At 35.9% G+C, this 25,065-nt stretch overlaps 1 protein-coding gene across 1 annotated transcript in view; it reads left to right on the top strand.

The window, feature by feature from the left end:
* The window catches only part of ASCC3 (activating signal cointegrator 1 complex subunit 3), a 285,972-nt gene that overhangs the window by 185,054 nt on the left and 75,853 nt on the right, over positions 1-25,065 (top strand). The window contains exons 25-34 of the mRNA XM_070733271.1: positions 894-1,114; positions 1,721-1,806; positions 3,464-3,630; positions 3,715-3,860; positions 4,475-4,595; positions 6,814-6,956; positions 15,093-15,230; positions 17,069-17,189; positions 18,163-18,295; positions 19,127-19,252. Coding sequence (XP_070589372.1) covers positions 894-1,114; positions 1,721-1,806; positions 3,464-3,630; positions 3,715-3,860; positions 4,475-4,595; positions 6,814-6,956; positions 15,093-15,230; positions 17,069-17,189; positions 18,163-18,295; positions 19,127-19,252 — 1,402 coding nt within the window. The remainder of the gene's footprint in view (positions 1-893; positions 1,115-1,720; positions 1,807-3,463; positions 3,631-3,714; positions 3,861-4,474; positions 4,596-6,813; positions 6,957-15,092; positions 15,231-17,068; positions 17,190-18,162; positions 18,296-19,126; positions 19,253-25,065) is intronic.

Raw genomic sequence — 25,065 nt, 5'->3', positions numbered from 1 at the left:
GAATATACCACTTCATGGTGCTTTACAGCCCTCTCTAGGTGGTTTACAGAATCAGCATATTGTCCCCAACAATCTCGGTCCCAATGTTGAAGATGTACATGGGAAGAAAGAATAACCTTAAGGAACAAGAGGAAAAACATGTATGTCTTAAATGCGTTCACAGGCGCATACACACACACACACTTATTTTTAAAGAAGTGTGGTGACTAAGGAATGTCTTGTTTGAGACAATTATTTAGATTACACTTCTGTCCCAAGTACAATTTTCTTTCATTTGACTGTTACCTTGATAGTGGCTTTCCCTGTTGTTCATCAAGGTTATTATTTATTTCTGCCCATTACAATGGGAGTAAATAGTGAAGAAAACGAGGAAGGATACTGATAAGGAAAGAGAAATGTGGAGAAATGAGGCTACAGTAAAAGATAAGTGAAGGAAAGAAAAGTCTAAAACTCTATGTAAGCATTACTCAAAGTATTACATTTACAGCATAAGCAGCCCTTACCAAGCAATGGCTAATGTGAAAGAGAGTATCTCAGGTTTGGAGATTTGGAGAAGTCTCACTTTTCCTTTTGTGCACTTTGTATTGACTCCTGGCAACTTCCTGTCCTGGACAATTCCCTACAGTGTTCTTAGCAAGATTTTGGAAGTGTTTTGTCCTTGCCTGCTTCCTAAGATTGAGAGTCCCAAGGTTACTCAGCTGTCTTTGTGCCTAAGAATTCACGGTCTCCCAGTTGTAAATTGATGCCTTACCCACACCACCAAACTGGCTTTCAAGAATGAATTAAGCTAGAAAATTATATCTTCATGTTCATCTGTATGAATCTTTGTATGATGTTTATTGGCATTTTTATAAGCATTTTGTATTAATTAATATTTATTATTCAATTTTTAGAGTTACTGGACCTCCAGCCTTTACCCACGTCAGCTTTAGGCCACCCCAAATATGAAGCTCTCTACAAATTTACTCATTTTAACCCAGTTCAGACTCAGATATTCTATACATTATATCATACTGATAGTAATGTACTACTTGGAGCTCCCACTGGTTCTGGAAAGACAGTTGCAGCAGAATTAGCCATCTTCAGAATTTTCAATAAATATCCTACTACAAAGGTTTGCAGTACACTTTTTTTTCCTCTGAGAAGTGTTTGTTTTCTGTAATCTGGTTTTCAGAAGGACTAGATGTATACAATAAATGGACTATACTATTACATGAGGCTTACTTTTTATCTGAGGTTGTGGGTTTAATGAAAAATTCCAAAGTGAAAAAACCCTGCTTAAAATTAAGGGTGCTTTCTATTAAAAAATTATATGAGTATGGAATTTATTGCTGTTTTAGTATATTTATATATTCCATAACAAACTGTTCTGTGCGTAATTCACAGATAAGTATGAACATGAAATAGAAAGACAGGCATGAAAACCAAACAACCAAAATGTGGTAAGGGGAAAAGTATTGGGGGAAAAAATACAAATATATGAAAACTAGACATTCTAGAGAATCAAAGATTTATCTAGTATTGGAAAAGCAGTTTTTATACTTTAATTTCACTTGGATTAAATGCTTTCAAGAATGAAATAAAATTTTCAACATTATCAGTGGTAATTTAATACCAATAACAGTGAAGCTTTAAATACTGCACAGGCCCTGAAATCTAAATAAGTAATTACTATATGAATTTGTATATTTTAATCTTCTTCTGTTGACTTGTTTTGTAGGCGGTATATATTGCACCCCTTAAGGCACTAGTGCGGGAAAGAATTGAAGATTGGAAAATTAGGATTGAAGAAAAACTTGGTAAAAAGTAAGTAAAATTTAAGTAATTGATAGAGATGGAAAGGTTTATTTCCTTGATACATGCTTGCTGTAGCCTTGAGAACTTTCGGCTAATACATAAATATTGATGTGTGTTGATTTGATATATTTATGAATATTCCTTACCACAATACCACATACAGTCCATGAAATCTGCAAACTGTTTTCTTAAGAATTTATTTATTTATTTATTTGTCTCTGTTTGTTTGTTTATCTGTTTATCTATTTGTTTGTTTGTTTATCTGTTTGTTTGTTTGTTTGTTTGTTTGTTTGTTTATCTATTTTTTCAGATTTATAGGCCGCCCTTCTCCTAGCCGACTCAGGGCAGCTAGGAGAATAATAAAATGGTTACATTGTTATGTACAGATAACAAGCGCTGGGGACTTTTTAAATATTTTTTCCTTAATATATGTATGTCTACGAGTCCAGCTTAATAAAAGCTCCCTGTGTTATTGATTTAGCTTCAGTTTAAAATCTGTACATGAAACAGCTCAAAATATTTATAGATATTTTGCAGTTTGCAATTTGCAGCTTTGAAAAAAATATTTCTATGCATCATGACTTGGATAGAAAATTAGGCAAACCTTTTCCTCCTAATTACCACCAACCTTAAACATTCAGAGAGCCACAAAGATCCTAACCCAGAAGCCCCTCTTTCAGATTTGGAGCCGACCGGAAATCAGTTTTCCCCACCAGTGTCTCCTAGTGCGGCATCTTTCTTCCTCTGTCAACTGGGAATCTGGTTCCCCCTCCATAGAGTCTCATCCTTACATGGTGTCCTTTTTCCTTTGCTGACCAGAAGTGTCCTCCTGCTTGGCATCCTTTTTCTTCTACCTGTCCTAACCCCAAGCCTATCAATTGTGGAGTTGACTGGTGACAGGGAACTGCAACAGAGAGATAAAAGAGCCACATGTGGCTCCAGAGCCGCAGTCCTGACCCCTGACCTAGGACTTGCCTATGAAAGGAATTACATTAATTAGGATGGCAATACACTCCACTTTGGGGGTGGGGGGGGGGACAGGGTTGGAATATGTATAAGAAGTAAACACAATATTAGGAATACAGTGTTCCCTCGATTTTCGCGGGGGATGTGTTCCGAGACTGCCCGCGAAAGTCGAATTTCCGCGAAGTAGAGATGCGGAAGTAAATACACCATTTTTGGCTATGGCCAGTATCACAAGCCATCCATTAACACTTTAACCCCCTAAATTACCATTTCCCATTGCCTTAACAACCCTTTACTCACCATTATTACTGGTACTCACCATTGAAGAAGACACTTAGTGATCCTGATATTTATAAACATAATTATTTATTAACAATAATATATTTTTTTTGTTATTTATTTGCAAAAATTATTAACTTGGCAATGACGTATGATGTCATCGGGCGGGAAAAATGGTGGTATAGAAAAAAAAACCCGCAAAGTATTTTTTAATTAATATTTTTTGAAAAACCGTGGTAAAGGCTATTCACGAAGTTCGAACCCGCGAAAATTGAGGGAACACTGTATTGTTGTGATGTCATCCTTTTGTTCAGGGAAAATGCTGTTATTCCTCGTGTCCCTGTTAATGTTCAAGACTAAATCACCATTTACAAAGTGATAAAAGTGTGTCTTCTAATACTTCATGTGACTCCTTTTACAGGGTTGTAGAGTTGACAGGGGATGTATCTCCTGACATGAGATCCATTGCCAAAGCTGATCTCATTGTTACTACACCGGAGAAATGGGATGGAATCAGCCGAAGCTGGCAGAATAGAAGTTACGTCCAGAAGGTTTCTGTCCTCATCATAGATGAGATCCATCTGCTAGGTAGGAATTGTTTTAATCCTTATAGTGTGTTGGCCACACCTATCTATATCTGTATATCTATATCTTCTTTTTATGTTTTCTTAGGCGATGAGAGAGGGCCCGTCCTAGAGGTTATTGTGTCTCGGACTAATTTCATCTCGTCTCACACAGAGAAGCCTGTCAGAGTAGTTGGTCTGTCAACAGCATTAGCCAATGCCAAGGATCTAGCTGACTGGCTAAATATTAATCAAGTATGTTAATGATGCTTACAATTGAAATTCTGAAAACTATCTTAAAAATATTTACAGTCTTAAGCATGTGGGGAAAATAATTCAAAGTGTTGGTTATGACCTATAAAGCCCTTCATGGCATCGGACCAGAATATCTCTGGGACCGCCTTCTGCTGCACGAATCACAGCGACAGGTTAGGTCCCATAGAGTTGGCCTTCTTCGGGTCCCGTCGACTAAGCAATGTCGTTTGGCGGGACCCAGGAGAAGAGCCTTCTCTGTGGCGGCCCCGACCCTCTGGAACCAGCTCCCCCCAGATATCAGAGTTGCCCCCACTCTCCTTGCCTTTCGCAAGCTCCTTAAAACCCACCTCTGTTGTCAGGCATGGGGGAATTGAAATTTCTCTTCCCCCTACGCTTATAGAATTTATACATGGTATGCTTGTATGTATGAGTGGTTTTTTAAATTGGGGTTTTTAAGATTGTTTTTAATATTATATTTGTTTACATTGTCTTTTTATATGGTTGTTAGCCGCCCCGAGTCTTCGGAGAGGGGCGGCATACAAATCAAATCAAACAAACAAACAAACAAACAAACAAATAAATAAATAAATAAATAATCTTATTTATCTCTTTAGATGGGGCTATTCAACTTTAGACCATCCGTGCGTCCAGTTCCATTGGAAGTTCATATACAAGGTTTCCCAGGCCAGCATTACTGTCCTCGCATGGCTAGCATGAACAAACCAGCCTTTCAGGGTATGCAACCTTAGCTATTTCTTTCGCCTCATACTTTGGGCAGACACATTTATAATACATGTTTCTTGTCTTTTATTTGTATCTTTAAAGAATGTCTTTTTAACAACATGGCTTGCATGTGGGCTCTATACATCTAGAGAGCTAATAGCACAAAGTGCAATTGAAATATATTTCAGACAGAATAATTACTGTTACCATTTGACACCATGAAAATATTTTCCTATTAGAGTGTTGAGATTTACAACATGTAAATCATTCTCAGTATTAATTCACTAGGAGACTTGCTCCTAATGGAATCTTTAAAATAAATAAATAAACAGAAATTGGACATTAAGTTAACCTTGCATAATTCTAATTTCACAGTATAGCCATAAACTTCAGAAATGTAAATGTATCCAGAGATGTTTCTGTTTTCAACTTTTTATTCTCTCACTGGAAAAGATAAATTTAAGAACACCCTCATATTTTATTAAAGCATGTACTGTGCAGGTTCCATAAGGAATATTTATTATATCAATTAAAAAGATGTCCCCAAATAAATTTTGGATTGTGAACTGCTGTTGATTGTAAGGAGACAGTTGTGAGGTGGCTTTTTAGCTGATCTAATTAGCCTTATGACAGAAGCGAAGTATTGATTGGAGACTAGAGACAAACCTTGGCAGTTCAGATTATTTACACCTCAAAGAAGAGCATTGTAGAAAAACACTAATGAACTATAAATCTATCCAGAGCTGTTCAGCCACACCTGTCCCTGAAACAACAAAAATGCCTTATCTGTCAAGCTTTCTATCAGGAAACAGATGTATTGATTTCTATATGAAGAAGGGGCAATGTCAGCATTGTCATTTGTTATATGTATACACGTGCACATGCCTATGCTCCTACCTGTATATTGTCATTTGTATTAAAATTAGATTGTCAAGTATCATTCAAACCTTCTAAGAAGTAATAGATATTTAAACATTCAACAATTATTTTTAATTTTAAATTGTTTGTCTGTTTATGTGTGTGTGTGTCTGTGTGTGTGAGAGAGAGAGAGTATGTTTGTATGTATGTTTGCTTAATAATGGGGTTTTTAAATACTTTAAATTGTAAATTATTAGATTTGTCATGAACTGTTTTATTGTGTTGTAAGCCGCCCCGAGTCTACGGAGAGGGGCGGCATACAAATCTAATAAATAAATAAATAAACAAACAAACAAACAGACAGACAAACAAATACCCGAAGGAATGCTGTTAATACTTCTGTGTTATGAGCAAATTACTGTAGCAGTATAACTTAGGAAATGTCTTTGTTTCCATATATTTGATAGATAGATATTCTAAGATTTTTATTAATTTTTATTAATATTGATTGTTTCTTCATTGTTTCATTCATGTACCACATGATTCTTGACAAATCTATATTTCTTTTATGGACATTGAGAGCATATGCACCAAGACAAATTCATTGTGTGTCCAATCACACTTGGCCAATAAAGAATTCTAGACTATAGATACGCATTTGTCAACAGCTACCATTATAAACTCTATTTCTCAACCCATAAAATGGTGCTAAAAGCTGGAGCTTTTCATTTTGTGCATTTTTTTAAAAAATGCCATTTTGACTACTTTCCTCTTTTGCTATATTAACTGTTAAACCCCCATTATCCCTCCATTCCAAGAAATTTGACTTTGCTATAAATTTTGATTTTTGAAATAATTTAAAAGAAAAATGTAGTTAATTTATCATTCATAACAATCATTGACATGCCGGGAAGACGCTACTGAAGGAGTTACTAGAATAAGAAATTGCATTCCATTTTATGAATTTTCTTTTGTGTTTTGTGTATAATTTTTTTTCTCCACCTTAAGATAAAACATATGTAAATAACAAAACACAATACCAATATCAAGCCAGATACACATGCCAAATTTCCATATTATTAACGTGCTTTAAGGAGTTTCTTTACTTTCTACCTTGTCCCTCCCCTCCCATAACTCCATCTCTCCAACATTATTAAGTAGTGCTAAACTTTAAAAACAGAAACAAAGAAAGAAAAAGAAACAAAACCCCCAAATATATCTTCAATATCTAACATTCTATAAATCCCATACTCATCATTATTTACGGAGAAAGGGTAGCAACTAGTGCTGCCACCATTTCTTTTTTCATCTGGGTGTCTACTCGCTATTTTTCAATATATATATTTTTAAATTTGTGTGTGTGTTTTAACAGCCATTAGAAGTCATTCTCCAGCCAAGCCAGTTCTTATCTTTGTATCATCCAGACGACAAACTAGACTTACAGCTTTGGAGCTCATTGCATTTTTGGCAACTGAAGATGATCCGAAACAATGGCTGAATATGGATGAAAGAGAGGTAATTTTGGTATTACTTGAATTAAGTGAATTATATTTGAAATTTATATTTTAAAAAATTAGAATTTTGTGACTTTGCTCGTGTTTTTGTTTTGCTTTTCTGTACCACTTTTATGACATAAAGTTGGCACATGCAATACTTTTGATGCATTAGCTGAGAATGGGCTTCAGGGTTTCATGTTCCTTTAATCATTCCTTGACCTCTTCTTTCAAAACACAAGTTCCCATAACTTCATGTTTCATCATTACCAAAGGAGAGTTTATTTCTATAAAAGGAGTTGTAACCAGAGTTCAGAGAACACTATTTGCTTTTCAAGAGCAAAAAACTGGAAAGATGCATGCTGTCTTGATTCCTTAAGCATTATCCCATAGCATTGCACGCATGTCTGCATGCATGCTTGAAATAAGCTGTAACTTGTATGGTTCACGTTGTCAGATATAACATATTTTCAATGTCTGTTTTTAAAAACATGAACCATTATTTTTGGTGTTTTTGAGATCTCATGGTAGATAAGCTTTAGCAAGCAGCTGAAACCCAAGTTTAATCTGACTTGAGATATTTATGTACGATGTTCACTATCGGATAAAGTGTGATTTTTCAATGCTGTCATGTATTTCTCCCTCTTTTTATAGACTATTTAGGGCTTTTCCATGAAGTTCTTTAATCAATATGCATCACACAACCAAAAAACCCCCAAGAATGGATGACATACTTGTACCATTTTATTTCACATGTCCTCAAATGTCTTCCCAATCCACTACATTGTTCTTAGAAATTGAAGGTTAAGAACCCTTCTGAAGTTTCATGTGTAGATTAAAAACACTTTTGAACAGAATGTCTTGAAAAGGGCAAATGGATATTTGACCCCACAAAGCACAGAAATCACAAATAAGTAATCAATCTTCTCTCTCTTTCTCTCTCTCTATAACATATTTGTCTGAGTATATACAGAGCATACCAAAGATCAGGTACCACAAATAATTTATAATATTAGTTACATTAAACGTTTGAATTGGTTGCCATTTTCTTATAAACTCAAAATTATTTTCTTGATATATAGCCTTTAAACATTCTTAAGTACAGCAACATTTTTTTTCTGATGTTCACAAATTCTGACTAATAGTAGAACCTTTAGATTTTCCGTTGGCCTCTGAGATCTATCTTGGTACATTCTGTATATTAAAATAAAAATGCACACACACTTTCAAAATATACTCTCGTTTATGGATATAACAGGGAAAAAAGGCTTTTTGTGCTGCTTTTTGATTTAATTTGATTTTGATTTTATTGGATTTGCATGCCGCCCCTCTCCGTAGACTCAGGGCGCTAACAACAGTAATAAAACAGCATATGACAATCCAATATTTTTTATTAAGCAAACAGTAATAGTGGCCTCTTTTTGTTTTTGCCAGCTATGCCACCATTGTGCATGTTATAGCAGTTTGTTTCAGTAGACATGGATTTTAGAGGTCTTTTTACAGATTTCTAGGTACAGCAGTGTAAGAAGGAGGAATAGATTTTTGGCTTCCACTAAGTATAGCCATCCTTTATATATTTTTATTTTGTGGTGTAGGATTTTTTTTTCTACAAGCACTATCTTTTCTTTGAAAAATAAATGTAAAAGCTCTCCTGCTATAAATGCATACTCAGCATAGACTGGGAGTAAAGCTGTTGTCCTGGTCAACTGAGTTTTTAGATCCCTTGAAAGCAATTTATAAATACATGTTCATTATTTCAGTTTTTACCACAAGAAAGAGAACGAGGCACAGGGCTGGGCATTTTGTTTGTACTGCCAAAATGACTCTAATATTGAACATATTGGCTTCAGAGAACAGAGGTTTTGAAGGGCTATTGCTATTCCATCTGAAGCAGTAAAAATGTCACAGAGTATTCCTGGATAAAATAAAGCGAAATAAATGTAGATTGGGTATAAGACCAAAATAGCAGAAGGGGAAAAATTACACGTTTAGCTTGAAGGTTGCAATAATGATTCTAATATATTTTCTAAATTAAAGAATTCACTTGATATAAAAAGTCTGCCAATGGGAGTAATATAAAAGTTGAATACATGAAATTCATATCTATTTGTCTGAGATTGTTGTCCTGTGCTGTAGTTTGAAATTTCCACTGCTCTTAGTTATATAGAGGAAGAAAATTTAGTAACTGGGGAGGGGAAATTACAACATATTTAACATTTTAAACGTACAGGATGTTAAGATTATACTACAGCTGTTCAGTTAAATAGCTGCAGTATTTTGAATCTGTGATGTTTAGTAATACTTAAAACACTTCATCCAAATCCAGGGATGTAATTGAAAAGCCAATTGCACATATTGAAGAAATCGATGAAAATCTATATGATTTCTGAACAGAAAGCCACATGTAGAACTGAGACTGTGGAATGAATTCAGAAATGTTTTCTTTACAAAATTAAAAATAGAAAAAAATATGTTCACCTGTAATTTTGCTGTTTTGAACTGAATTCTTGTCAAGCATGTGATTCTATTTTTGCTACATATACCAGTAATTAATATCAGTGTGCATTTTCAAAATTGCATAACCAGATTATGTGTGATTTTGGGGGTATTGTGTGTTTCACCTTTTCACATAATGCGTGGGGCTTTTTCATGAACTTGCTTAAGCAGAAAGAATCATACACACACCTATACATATATACAAAACAAGAGCAGCACTAAAACTCCAGATACTGTGAAACTTAATGCCCTTCCTACCAAGTTAGCACAGCTCACAGCAAAGAATGATGGAAATTGTAAGGTGGAGGTCATACATCGCTTGCCTGTTTGTAAAGTGTTAACATTGAGTTAGAATGTGTTAATGTTATTTCTTCAATTATATTTTTTCTTGATGATATATTTAGCTCTACTTTTTAAACCTAGAGCAGTGTTTCTCAATTATTTCTGTTACCACCATCTCCCCCCTGGAAGAAGTAAACATTTCGCGCGCGCCCCCAGCTCTCCACCGGGACGATTGTTTGCAATACTCAGCACATTTTCACTCAAGTGGCTTATCAGTGTGGTTTGGGTGTAATGTGTTTAAGTGACACCTTAATTTATTTGGCTTCATGCTGTCCGCTGGCAACATTTTTAGACACAGTAAACATACCAGTTTTTCCTTGTCTCCCACTATAGTCACAGTGAAGCCAAGCATTATTTATTTTATTTATTTTATTTATTTTATTTTTATTTATTGTTAGAGTTAGAAGGGACCATGCAGGTCATCAAGTCCAACCCCCTGCCTAAGCAGGAACCCTATAGCATCCCAGCCAAATGGCAGTCCAATTTCCTCTTAAAAATGTCCAGAGTATTGGAGTTCACAATGTCCACTGGTAGGTTGTTCCACTGGTTGATTTTTCTGATCGTCAGGAAGTTCTTCCTTATTTCCAGGTTGAATCTCTCCTTGGTCAGCTTACAGCTGTTGTTCCTCGTCCGGCCCTCCAGTGCCCTGGAGAATAAAGTGACCCCCTCCTCTCTGTGGCAACCCCTCGTATACTTGTAGACTGCTATCATGTCCGCTCTGGCCCTCCTTTTCTCTAGGCTATCCATGCCCAGTTCCCGCAGTCTCTCTTTGTAAGTCTTGGTTTCTAGACCCCTGATCATTTTGGTTGCTCTTTTCTGCACCTTCTCCAGAGTTTCAATGTCTTTTTTGAAGTGTGGTGACCAGAACTGAACACAGTACTCCAGGTGTGGTCTGACATATGCTTTGTCATATTTCCTCATCTTAAAGTCTCACGAGGAGACTTACTTTTGTCTCATTATCTCCATCTTTCACCTCCTTTCTTTTCATCCCTGTTAAATAGTTTTCCAAGGTGTCTCTTAAAGTTTGTTATATGCACATCATATCTCCTACTCTGTGCTGTGTGCTATTGTACAGAAACCCCTTTCTCCCTATGACATTTAAAGCACATTCCCTGAGGTCATGCGCGCCCCCCCCATCCTGGCAATGCTCCGCGTCCCCCATGGGGGGGGCACTATTTGAAAAACACTGACCTAGAGTGAAGAGTAAGTTACATAAGTTATTGTTTACTTTGCCTGGATAGTTTGTGCTCCTGGGAAACAGATTAGGTGGAAGAGATATAACTGCCTGAAAATTACTGTGTAATTTAGATTCAGTTCTAAATATGCCCAGAATTAAGACACAACACTTAGAGTGATGCATATCAGCATTTTTGTCCATAAATGTGGAAGAACGATGAGGAGAAGCTGTCTTTGCATTTTCAGCACCACTTTCTTTTGCAGTATTGAATGATGTTGGGTTTAAAAAAAAAAAAAAAAGTACCTTAGCACAGGGCATTTTAACATTGCGCAGCATCTGTGCCAGATGTTAAATGTGTAATTATATTTTGTTTTAAGACTTCATCACCTTCCCGATTCTTTGTACAAGCCATCTTTCTTTACTGGCCATTTTCAGACCATGGATAAGCATTATGCAGTGGCATATGGTCTGAGTCGGAGGTGCTTTGAAAAGGCTACAGAGTACTAATAATGAGGATTCCCCGAAAATGGAAAAAACCAGGACAGCAGATAATGCTTTGAGAAAATATGGGGTTTTAGCATCTTGAAACAATATATCACACTCAAAGGGACAGAATTGGACTGCACAATCTGTTAGCTCATTCTTGTCCAATCTGGTCTCCTCCTTTCTTTCGGAGCCAGCAGTGCTGTCATCGTCTTGCTGAATTATACCCTGACTGGAATGAATTTCAGACACAGGGTAATGTATCTACTTAAATGGAATTCTGCATTTTTTTAAAAAACAAAAGCTTTTTAGGTATATTTTTAAATATATATTCATGTTACATCATTCCTAATTTTACACGTGTGTAATAAATAAAAGAAAAAAAATCTACATCCAAGTTCGGCAACAATTTCCACAACCTTGTCATAAACTTTATTTATTATTTTACTTCCTTTTTACTACTTTAAAGCTATGTAAAAGCGTATTACTGTAAGCTTTGAAAGGAATCTTAGGCTCAGATTTTAGAGATCACAATAAGATGAATGTGCTTATAATTAAGTCAAGTAACAGCAACAGGATTTTTTTTCTTCTTTAGTATCAACAGGTTACACTGATTTATTAGGAAAGATCTTTTTTTATTGTGGCATTAATATTACAATCAGCCCTTTTCAATAGACTTAAAAGAAATTTTATTTGTCATGAGAAAATTTAAGTTTTCTTTGCGCTTAGAATAAATTTGGATGCGTTTTGGGCAAATTACTCTTGATCATAAAAATGTTTCATTGTTTCAAAAGAAAACTGCTGTGTATGTAAATAGATTTGTAGAGGATGGTATCCTGAGTAAAATTTAAAAATGCATTTATTATTTACTCCTATACATATCTTTATTCAAATAAAAGTCTTCTGAATTCACTGAAATTTAGGATCATAACGAAAAATCTGTTTTGTGCTTGGAAGAATAGTTGTTAAACAAGAAATACCATAAACAGTGGTAGTCCCTTCTAGATTAATTAACTTATTCTTATGCAGCAGTAACTTGAACACTTTTTCCTCTATTTATTAAGATAATAAATAATATTTATTCAAAAAAAATATAATCACACAAGAATTTTTCACAAAATATTTTCAGAATTCTGCAGTCATAGTGTATGCACCTAGATGAGCAAGATACTGTTGTAATTCTTGCTGTGTTACTCTACTGATTTCGGTGAAAACACAAGATAATATGCTAGAAATAAGAAAAACCACCCATTATTAACTTGACAGAATGGCAGGATATATGACAGGATTCCTGGTAAAGGTCCTTTGGTATTACTGTGATAAATATATGGCATTGCAAATATAATCAACAATACCTCAGGCCACAACTCTAGTATAAGGCAGTGGGCAGATTGGATCTTGAATGCCATTCCCAGCCTAGCCACTCTTAAATGCATCCCCTCTGAATAAACACCCAGTGGTGTAAATCAGAATCTGTGGGGTGGAAATGTTTTATGATGAAGCTTTGCTAACTAAATACTGTATACAGTTAATATTACAAGATCGGTGATCCTGTATGAATAGGAAACATGTTAATGTGAAACTCTCATATTATGGTCCATGTGTAACAGAAATAAGTGAGCACAAGCAGTATCTGTATTCAAATTATTTAGTATTATTTGTTTTAAGGAAAAACCAGATGCTGCAGTCACAGAACCTGTGAGCAGCGATGGCTAAACTTTCCTTCCTTGGATGCCAAAAAAGCACACATGCGCATTACAGAATGTGTATGTGTCCCACCCCTAATCCAATGTGCCCCGCCAGCCCAGCCTCATGCATGCACAGGTGACCCCATGATCCACTGCCTCTCGTGCATGTACCGGCAACTCCCATCAGCCTGTTTTGGTTCTAGCAAGTCTCCCTGAAGCCTCCTGGGACCAAAAATGGACAGGGGGTGCTGCACACTTCCCCCCATGCCCCATTTTTAGTTCCAGGAAGCTTCAAGGAAGCCTGCTAGCACCAAAACAGTGGGGGGTGTATTTCAATCCCCAGTTTCTTCAAATTATTTTCCCAGCACGCGCTAGTTTCCTCCTAGATTCCTTCCTCCAATCCCAAACGCCTTTCCCTAGTGCGTGCTGGTTTCCTCCTGGATTCCTCCCTCCCATGCCTTCTGCTATCTATCCCAATTTTGCAGTGCAACATGTGGAAATGTTCTGCCCCAGTGTATGCGCAGCAGAGACCCAAAGACCTACTGGCCGGTGGTAGGCATACGCATGCACAGTGGAGCTGTGATGGCATGTGCGATGGCTGGCATGCCTGCAGAGAGGGCTCCGCGTGCCACCTATGGCCCATGTGCCATAGGTTCGCCATCACGGACCTAGATGCAAACCCTGTCTAATTCACTGTACTTGTCAAATAATTTGCATTACAGCAGCATCTTTTTTTTCCCCTGTGAAAAGACTCGTCTAGAGTTTTCTTAATGCCATAGAAATGTATTGGTAGCAAGACTACAACAGATGATGCCCACATTGTAAATATTATCAAAATGCAATGTTTGCATTATATTGCTTTCTGTCAGTTTTCTTTTTCAAATTAGTCTAAATGTAAATAGATTATAAAACTGATCTTTGGAGTCTCTTGTATTTATGAAATCATTTTCCTTCCTTAGCCAATTTGTGTATGGGGGAGGGGGGGTGTATTTCCTTCATTATTGATAGATGTACAGTAATATTAACAAATTTATCTGCTACTGTGCTACAATAAGATAAATTGTTCCATTTAACATTGCTTTCCAGTCTAAAGGTTTCTGATATTGTCTGTCTATTTTTATGCGTCATTCTGTGTAAAAGCTTAAGAATAATTCTTACACACTACATGAGACAGTGTTTCTGAGATTTGCCAACTTTTCAGAAGCAGTTGAGTGGGTGTGTGGAAAATAGCTTTCAAAAAGGAATTCTAAAGTTTTACTTATATTTGTCATATGTTTATGTCTTTGCAGCTTGGCCTATAATTATTTATTATCTGAAAAATGTTTTGACTTAAGTTGGATGTTATTTTGTGTGGCTGGTTTGATCTACAACACTTATTTTGTGCCAAACCTTGTTACTTCAGTGGTTTGTTAATCCTAAATAAAACTGTTTGTGAAGAGTCTGACTATTTCTGTTCTCCCATGCTGAACTCCACTTATCCCTTATTTGGAACTAAGTTATACCAGCATCACACTTGCTATTCCTATAGCTTGTCCTTTTCCTGCTTCTATTTATTCTGTTCCCAGTAATGCCAGTCCTCTGATTTTTCTGCAAGAGAATGAGCAACAAAGCCTAACAAATATTATCCACATTCAAGTGATAGTTGAAGAAGATACTACTCTTAACACCAACTATTATTGAGTATGATGTAAGCCTGTCCCACTTAAGGATTAAGGATGATATAAAGATACCACTATAGATGCACCACAGAAAATAAATGTTGCCAGGACAGATTTTTGCCAAGGCTATGTTTAAGGGGAAAGAAGGCTTTGAAATAATTTAGCAAGAGAACTATTTTCCTTTATTTATAAAACATTGTGAGTAATACTAAGTTTTGAAAACCTTTTTAAATTAATATTCCTGTTATTGATGAAAATGGTCTGAAAGATTCCCCAGTAGATCTGTCTTATAATGTTAAACTTCTGTATTACAGATGAATGTCATCATTTCAACAGTACGAGAGTCTAATCTTAAACTCACCCTGGCTTTTGGAATAGGCATCCACCATGCTGGCCTTCACGAGCGGGACAGAAAAACCGTGGAAGAGCTATTTGTGAATTGTAAAATCCAAGTATGTTTACTATATGCATAATAGCATACAGGTAGTCCTTGCTTACTGACCATTAGTACAGCAACCATTCAAAGTTGTGATGGTGCTGAACAAGTGAAACATATGACTGGTCCTCGAAATTCCATTTTTCCTCATTAACCTTGCAGTCACAAGATCACAAGTCCGGTACTTGGCAATCTGCTCATACTTATGACAAATGTGGTGCTTCACAGTCATGTGATCTCCATTTCCAACATTTCCCCATCGGCTTCTCACAAACAAAGTCAACAAGGAAGGTTGCAAATTTTCTAGTAAATCACCCAGGATTCCCTGCACTCATGTGATACCACATTCCCCTGCCCCCAGCCTCCCTGCACTTGTGCCAATCTGCAACCTCCTCCCCCTGGCCTCCCTGTTGTGGGGCCCACTCTGCTTGTGTGATATCCTGGGGCAAGGCACAGAGGCAACACAGTCAGCTGTGTCAAATCACCCCTTTATTCCACCAAATTTCCCCCAAACACTTCCATATTATTGCAAGTCCCAGAGCTAAGTGATCACACAACCCACACACATACGTCTAGCAGCCTTTGGCTGCAACTAATCCCGCAAAATGCTGTGAGCACAATGGTTGCAAGGTAAGTATTCCAGCAGGGCAAGAGAATAAGTCAAGGAAGCAAAGGAACATGGCCACGATTTCAGGAATCAAAGCAATAAGGCAATTAATCCAGGAAGCAAGAAATAAAACAAGACATCCAGGAAACTCCAAATGTCAGCAGTGGCACCCAAAACGCCATGAATTCAGCATTTGTTCCCAACAAATGCCCCTCTCCACAGCATATCCTTGTCTCAATCACCAGATGTGTTTTGTGAAGAGGAGTGGGGCGCTCTCCTGCCAAGTCATCAGGGTTGGCCTGAACTGTTCCCGCCTCTTCTCCACTCCCTGTACTCAGGAATATACATGGTATGCTTGTATGTATGAGTGGTTCTTTAAATTGGGTTTTTTTAGATTATTTTTTAATATTAGAGTTGTTTTCATTGTCTTTTCATTGTTGTTAGCCCCCCCGAGTCTTCGGAGAGGGGCGGCATACAAATCTAATAAATAAATAAATCAGGAGAGGAAGGTTCTTGCTCATCACCTGAGCTTCTTCACTCCTCATTTCCACTGCCTGCCCCCTCTGTTGGTCATCTTGGCCCCATTCCTCCCTGCTAGAAATCTATCTGACTCTTGAGAGGCCCTTGCCTGCCTCCTTCCCACATTCCTCTGAAGCCATCGAGAAGCCGTTTCTTCTGCTCCGATACCCACTCCTCTTTCTCCCCAGATTCAGGCTCTGATGGGGACATAACAGGTTGCATGGCACTGAGCTCTCATTTCCCTGGTATCCCTGTGTTCATGCAACACCATACCCTGCTTTCACCAGCCTCCACATGGCCTCCTTTTCCTGTTTCCTTGGCCTCCCTATATTTGCACAGCACCACAACCATGTTCCTCTGGCTATTCTGCTTCTCTGCACTGATATAGCAACACACCTACTTCCCCTGGCTCTCTGGGCTTGTGCATAGCATGTATTGGGCCTCCCACCAATTCACCTCTTCACTCACAATGACCCACATATCTTGGGGTGACTTCACCACTTCACTCTTAATGACCCTCATATCCTGGGGTAAAATCAGCAAAAGGGACTGCTTGGATTGTTGTCATTAAGCAACTTTAGGATCACATCACTTAACAACATAATCCCAATTGCTGTCCCAACCCAAAGATTATCTGTATGAGAAACATTTTGTTAACTTCAAAAACTTAAATTTTGTTTACACTTTTTGGGGTAAAATGTTTACAGTTACTTCTTTTTCATTTTTAGGTTCTTATTGCCACAAGTACACTAGCCTGGGGTGTCAATTTTCCAGCACATTTAGTAATTGTTAAAGGAACAGAATTTTATGATGGGAAAACCAGGCGTTATGTCGATTATCCAATTACAGGTACATTCACAAATTGAAAAGGACTATTTTGCTCTACTAAAGATTAATCCTTATTCCTGCAAGTGAAAGAATTAAATTAAATTACATATGCCACATGATTTGTTCAGATTTTTCATAATACAGTAACAGGATTTTTAAATTTTTTGATACCTTTAAAGACAGAATTTACAGAAATGTATTATGTCTTCAATTCCTAAACAATATAATAGGTTTGATGTAAAAGTTTTTTTAAAAAAAACTTTCAATAGAATATAAGAAATATAATTGCAGGTGGAAATAGGTAACTTTATCCGTTATAAAGAGGAAATAAGGTGAAATAGATATGTAGGTTATATAGCTGTTATGGTACAGAAGCTACAATCAGACAGACTAAATTCGTTTATGTAAATAAGCACTCTAAGGATAACATACACAGTTTAAAATATCTCAAATTTTATATTCATTTCCTTGTTCTATTATTTATCAGAGAAATGAAATTAAATGGCTATTTTTCTATGGCATTTGGAAATTTGGAGATAATATTTCCCATTATTTCTTACCTTTTATGAAATCAAATTTCATACTTAGGATGCGGGGTGATGTTATTGGATCTTTCATATAAGCACGTGATGCTTAATTTAATTTCCTTTTTATAAATTGGAAATAACTGGAAATAACGGTTTAATGGGGTTTTTTTTTTTAATGGTTAAAGGTTTACATGCAGATTTGTCTGCCATGCATAACATTTCCAAGAACAATACAGCATTTAAACAAAGCATTATTCTATAAGCAAAATAAATGCAATACATGTCTTTTAAGTAATATTTCTATGTTTAAAAATACCACTTGATGTTTCTGGAAATCTATTTTAAAATAAAAAGTAGATGTGTATGTGTGTGTATGTCTGTGTGTGTGAGAGAGAGAGAGGAAGAGAGAGAGAGAAAAGATATACATAGAGAGTCTATCTTATGTTATTACTGTTTCACTTCCATAGATGTTCTTCAGATGATGGGACGTGCAGGTCGACCTCAGTTTGATGATCAAGGCAAAGCAGTGATTCTGGTTCATGACATCAAGAAAGACTTTTACAAAAAATTCCTTTATGAGCCTTTTCCAGTGGAATCAAGGTAAAAGAGGACCATATATTATTTTGATATGATGATATAATATTCTATTAGTAACTATATTTTCTGTACCTGCATACTGAACACTGACTGAACATAAAACCTCCTGGATCTTTTTTTCCCCTCCAGATGGATTTCTTTCATAGATCTTGAGCTTAACTGATCAAACAGTGTTACCAAATAAGTCTCTGTCAAGTTTTAATTATATGTCTCCAGTGTGGGATGTATTTCTAATGGTAGATAAATCATTATATCAGTAGTGAAATCTGGGTTTATTCTCTTTCTTTGCGTTCATGCATAAATATATCAGGTCTTGGTTTAGAGAGTCTTAATTGGTAGGTGGATGTCAGAGTGGATTTCATGAGAACTATAATAGCAATATTATTTACAACCAACAGTGTTCTTTTAAAGTATCTGTATTTTGATGGCTCAGCAGTTTTACAACGTGAACGAGTTCTGTGTTTTTCTATTCATGACTTCCAAATAAGAAAATAAAAAAGAGTAACAATGTTCCTTCAAAATAATTTTGCGTTTATGCACTCAATAGTACTAGAATAGCAGACCCCTAGTGTAGAAATCTAAAATATCTAGTAAGTTGACTAATATCTCTAATCAGATTAAACCATAGCCAGGTATTAAAACTGCTTATCTGCTAGATGCAATTTTGTGGGTTTTATAGCAACATTTCAAATTAATATAAATTGTCTCAAGAAAGATGGTATATTATTTATTTTTTATTTTTGTTCAGTTTATTAGAAATTCTGCCCCATCACTTAAAGGCTGAAATTGTACCAGAAACTATAACTGGTATACTATTTGTTTATTTTTGTACAGTTTACTAGACGTTTTGTCTGACCACTTAAATGCTGAAATTGCAGCTGGAACTATAACTTCAAAGCAAGATGCAATGGATTACATCACCTGGACCTACTTTTTCCGCCGTCTTATTATGAATCCCAGGTAAGCTTTTACATTCTCCATCCCCACCTGAAGTGCCAAATGAAAAACAAGAGTTTGTACTAGTTATATATTTTGTGCGTGTACAAAACATATTGTTCTTCCGATGAACCATACTGTTCTAAGGACAGCTTTCAATTTCTAGATACAGATCCTCCAAACCAAAACTAGTTCATAGTATCCTATTATGGAAATCAGCTTGTTTTGGAGCTGATCTATTTCCAGAACTTCCATTTACTCCAACGAAACTATTGAATCATGTTGGCAATGGCATGCCCTGCAAGAGTAATTTTAAAAATTCCAGGATTTTGCAAAACGTTTGTCATCAATCATCTATACCAGGAATCTCCAAATTTGGCAACTCCATGAACTTCAGTTCCCAGAATTACTCAGCCATCTTGAAGGAATTCTGGGAATTGAAGTCCACAGGTCTTAAAATTGCCAAATTTAGAGACCCCTGTTATAGATGATTGATGAAATGCTGTGAAATCTTAAGTTAAAAATTAATGTTGTTATGTATTTTCAGGTGAAATTCTATAGATGATTAGAAAGAAAGGGCATTATTGGTTAACCCCACCAATTACAGATCAATCCCACCCACTTTAATCCAAATTGCAAATTTGCTCATCAATTAAGCTTTTAACTGGTGAGAAGGCAAACAATTTATTAAGTTTTACTTATTACAGTATAATTTCTATTTAGGCTCTTTAAACGTATTTTCAAAATTCAAAGACAATTAATTTTCCATATCAGCTTGTATTGATTTCCTCACAATCATATACACACCGAAAAAAATAGTACACAGTCCTCAGAGAGGGTCAGCATACAAATCTAATAAATAATAATAACAATAACGATAATGATGATGATGATGATGATGATGATGATGATGATGATGATTGGGTACAAGGAGAATCTTGCTACTTTTTAAAATTTCTCTAATTCATATTTCATTACTAATTCTGTATTTTTATTAAGCCCTAAATAATTGCAAAGCACTGAGTTTAAATTTCAGAATGAGTAATAGTAATAATATGACAAGTTTTAAACAACAGCTTCTAATGTTCATTATGATATTCCAGCTGAAATATTTTAAGAATTGCAGTGCAAATGAGAGTTACGTATTCAGCCATATATCAGTCACAATGTATTACTGTATTATTCGTAAGGGTAGCTTGATCTGAAGAACAAATGTGTTTCAAGATATTCCGTGCTATGAGAAGAGAATAGTAGTTGTAATCTACTATTACAGTGGTGTGTAATCCCAGGCTAGCTGTCAAATTCCTGAAATATCCAGCCTTTTCCACATGTATAATTCACAAATTATATCCATTTTTAAAAAAACCTATAAATGCATCCATTGGCCACCAAATATTTCCTACCCCTGTAAAACAAATATGAGATTTGGCCCTCCAAAAATAATTCAATACAGTAAGAATTTGAGCATTCTCTGATGGTTTCTTCTTATTTTTCTGATTTTTAAAATCATGTTTGTTTGCAGAAAAAAATATTAAACGTAGTACTAAATACTAAGAAAACATTACAGTACAATATTTGCTAGGGGGAAAACAGTCCTGACTCAATGACAAAATACATAATATTGATTTGCTCTCAGTTTATGCTGTCTTGATTTCAGCAGAATATAATCTGTGGAATGATATTTTTTCATTAAATATTCAGTTCCACTCTAGTACTTTTTACTTTTCCATATAGGACTTAAAATTCTCAGAGCAAAGACAAGGTGTTTCTCTTGTTACTGAATTAACCAGTCTGTTGCTTAGAAACTCTATGGATGTGCACACTTTTCAAGTGATTCAGAAGAAGTAACATAGCACCTCTTTGATGTTTATTTTTTTTAAAACTTGACTTCTTTCAGCCTTCTGCACAAACCTAACAAAAAGGGATACCATTAGTTTAAGGAATCTATTTGGTAGAATTAATATGATATGTAAAGCAGAACACTTGCAAGTAATGGAGCTGGGTAACTCGACTGAAGAGAGTTGCTTCTTTTGTGTGATGTCCAAACATTTTTTCTTCCCAAATCATTATCAAGTTATGCAAAAGCTTCTCATTCTTCAGAATTGTCTGAAGGTGCAATTTATAACCCACAGGAATTGAGCATAATGGCTTCTACTCTTTTTGAATTGGCAGCATCATTCTAATGAGCAGAAGCCAATTATGTGTTTTGTTAAATAGAAACAGTGACCCAAACATTTGGAACAGGTTTTGAGGATGTATATCAAGTCTCAAGAGAAAGAAAAACAATGCCTGTTGAGCAGATGGATGTCTACCTATTGAATTTAAAATATGTCACACAACTTACTATCTAAAAACATTTTATATGGAGGAGGGGAATTCAGGGTTCATCTGTTCTGAGATTATATTTATCCATTGCTTCACTTTTTTCCTATTTTTCCAGAGATCTATTCCATCCTCTTATCCATTTAATATAGTGTTTTCCAGTCTGGATGGGCTTCAGATCCCTGAATTCCTCAGCTAGTGTGGCCATTAAGTAGTAAAGATTTGTGCATACTCACACATGCATATTTACATGCACACTCATATGCATATACAGTACATAGATACTGGTCTGGTTATGTTGCGCACACTTCTGTGTCTGTTTTTTCAAAATTTATTTTGTTTACCGTATATACTCGAGTATAAGCCGAGTTTTTTAGCCCAAAAAATGGGCTGAAAAACACAGCCTCGGCTTATACTCGGGTCATTGACAAAGTCACCACACGAGGGCGCCATTGCTTGAGCCAGAGCGAGGAGGCACCAGCTTTTGTCCCCTCTGGCACGCCGTAGTTCCTCTCCCTGCCTCAAGCAAATGAGGCAGCCATTTGCTCCAACCGAGAGAGGGAAAAAGCAATGGTGAGTAACTATTCTTTGCTCTGTCTGCATTGTCCTTAGTCGGATTAAAAAGGCCCCCTGCTGTCAGATTCTCCTCCCCCTCCTTTGAAAGGATTTAAACTGTTTAAAAAATGGTATTTTGTGGTAGTTGCTGTCCTTGCTTGGATAGGATCTAATAATGTGTTATGAGGCAGAGCTAGACAGGAATTCTTTTTCCATCTGTCTATTTTTCTATCTATCTATTTTTCTATCTATCTATTTATCTATCTATCTATCTATCTGTATCTATTTCTATCTATCTATCTATCTATCTATCTATTTTTCTATCTGTCTGTCTGTCTGTCTATCTATCTTTCTATCTATATCTATCTATCTATCTATCTATCATCTATCTATCTATCTGTATCTATTTCTATCTATCTATTTTTCTATCTATCTATCTATTTTTCTATCTATCTATTTTTCTATCTATCTATCTATCTATCTATCTATCTGTATCTATTTCTATCTATCTATCTATCTATCTATTTTTCTATCTGTCTGTGTGTCTGTCTATCTGTCTATCTATCTTTCTATCTATATCTATCTATCTATCTATCTGTATCTATTTCTATCTATCTATCTATCTATCTATTTTTCTGTCTGTCTATCTATCTTTCTATCTATCTCTATCTATCTATCTATCTATCTATCTATCTATCTATCTATCTGGTTTTCTATGCTGATAACCTCACAGCAGCTAATGCTGAAGCTCTTCTTTGGATACACTTATTTATTTGTTTGTTTGTTTGTTTGTTTGTTTATTTATTTATTTAATTGGATTTGTATGCAATCCCTCTCCAAGGACTCAGGGTGGCTCACAGCATATATAAAAACAGAACAATAATGTAAATCCAATTAATGATGAGAAGGAATCCAGTTTTGAAGGATTTTAACTGTTAGGTTTTAGCTTTGTTCCTGATCGAGCTACTTTTTTTACTTTTTAATTTATTGTTAATATTGTTAATTTGTTTACCCTCTTTTAAATTTACAGAGCTAGTTTACTGGTTTTCTTTAAAATAAATATTCTAAAACATGTCTCAATTAATGTAATTTTATTGTTTTCCATTTTTATAAGTTACCAGTAGCCACTGCATTTTCTAACCTCGGCTTATACTCGGGTCAATACGTTTTCCCAGTTTTTGTGGCAAAAATTGGTGCCTCGGCTTATACTCGGGTCGGCTTATACTCGAGTATATACGGTAATTAACAGAACGTCTCGCTTCAATAGAAAGCCGTCTCAATTATAATTATATTCAGCATTGTATAGCAGTGTTTTTCAACCAGTGTGCCGTGGCACACTAGTGTGTCGCAAGACATGGTCAGGTGTGCCGCGAAGCTCAGAGAAAGAAAACAAGAGAGAAAGAGAGAGAGAGAAAGAGAAAGCAAGAGAGAAAGAAAACAAGATAGAAAGCAAGCAAGAGAGAGAGAGAAAGAAAGAGAGAGAGAAAGAGAACAAGAGAGAAAGAAAGCAAGAGAGAGAACAAGAGAGAGAGAGAAAGAAAGCAAGAGAGAGAGAGAAAGAGAGGGAGGGAAGGTGGGAGAGAGAAAGACATAGAGGGAGATAGGGGGGAGAGAGAAAGAGAGCAAAAAAGAGGAAAGAAGGAAGAGAGAAAGAAAGAGGGATGGAGTGAGAGAAAAAAAGAGGAAGACAGAGAAAGAGGGAGAGAGAAATAGAGCGAAAGGGAGGAAGAGAGAGAATTTATTTGTCTAATATTTTTTTAGCCCCCCCCCCTCCCCTCAATGTGCCCCATGGTTTTGTAAATGTAAAAAATGGGCCGCGGCTCAAAAAAGATTGAAAATCACTGTTGTATAGGACCCAGAATATAAAGTCTTGATCTGAATCTTTCATAGCAGTTGCTCAGAACCCATCAGGGCTGTAAAAATAGCAATGGGCTTTAGTTTGAGGCAAAGCAGTCCATAAGTCAGTTTAAGCATGGTTCAGAGTAATAATTCTCACACTATTGCTTTGCTGTCTAGCTTTTCCTGGCATACTAACCAGGTAGTTACTTTCATTCTCTGCTATCTTATCATACTATATTAAGGACCTAAATGAATTTGACATAAATGGTAAAATGCTTGTTAGAGTGAATATTCCATGCACACCCTGCTATGTTCGTATGTAGTCACCCTGTGTGCAAGCTGATTTTCACATAGTTTTAAATGTCACCAATTGCTAAAATGTAAGTTGCAAATTGGTCAAGCAGTAACAAATGAGCTAAGACACTAGAAAGTGTGTTTGTGACAGAGTGAACAAATAGACTTCAAGGACTTCATCCATTACCTCCATCCTAATTATGAAAGGAAAGAGCTAGAAGGGACACAGACTCCCTAATATTGTGTTTTAAGTATTCTCTCTCCCAGCTCTTCTTTAACAGTTGAGTCCTAGATAAATAGCTGTCCTCTAGAATTAAACAATCATATGTGTTAATTAATTGGAATGCTAAGCATTCCATCTTCATTGTTCTCAGTCATTTGGATCCCGCACAGTAACACTGAGGCAAATGCCATTAATTTTAGTGAAACTCAATTCCTTTATAAATGTACTTAAGATCACAGTATTGGCAACACTTCCCTTTTTGCTAATGCTTCTTAATATTTGTTTAAAAAATAGAAACATACAAGACTAAAATTTCTGACAAGTCATAATAAAAACAAAGACACTATACAGAGCACTTTTTTTAATGTGGTCCATTATCTGAACATGCCATAATATATCCATCCCCCCCTTTCTTCTTTGAAGTATTTTTTGGCTGGAGCATAATACCCTCTGCATTTATGGAGTCACACACACTAGTGTAGGAGAAGAAACTAGAGTAGAAGTCATCATATATAATTATCTTTGGATGTAAAGAAAAGAATCTTGTTTGGCTATCAAAACTTCTCTCTAATTTCTTCGGTTGAGGAAAGATGTGAAAAAAATG

The sequence above is a fragment of the Erythrolamprus reginae genome, chromosome 1 (assembly GCF_031021105.1).
Source record: "Erythrolamprus reginae isolate rEryReg1 chromosome 1, rEryReg1.hap1, whole genome shotgun sequence".
Taxonomy (NCBI): domain Eukaryota; kingdom Metazoa; phylum Chordata; class Lepidosauria; order Squamata; family Dipsadidae; genus Erythrolamprus; species Erythrolamprus reginae.
This window is presented reverse-complemented; position numbering and strand designations above follow the sequence as displayed.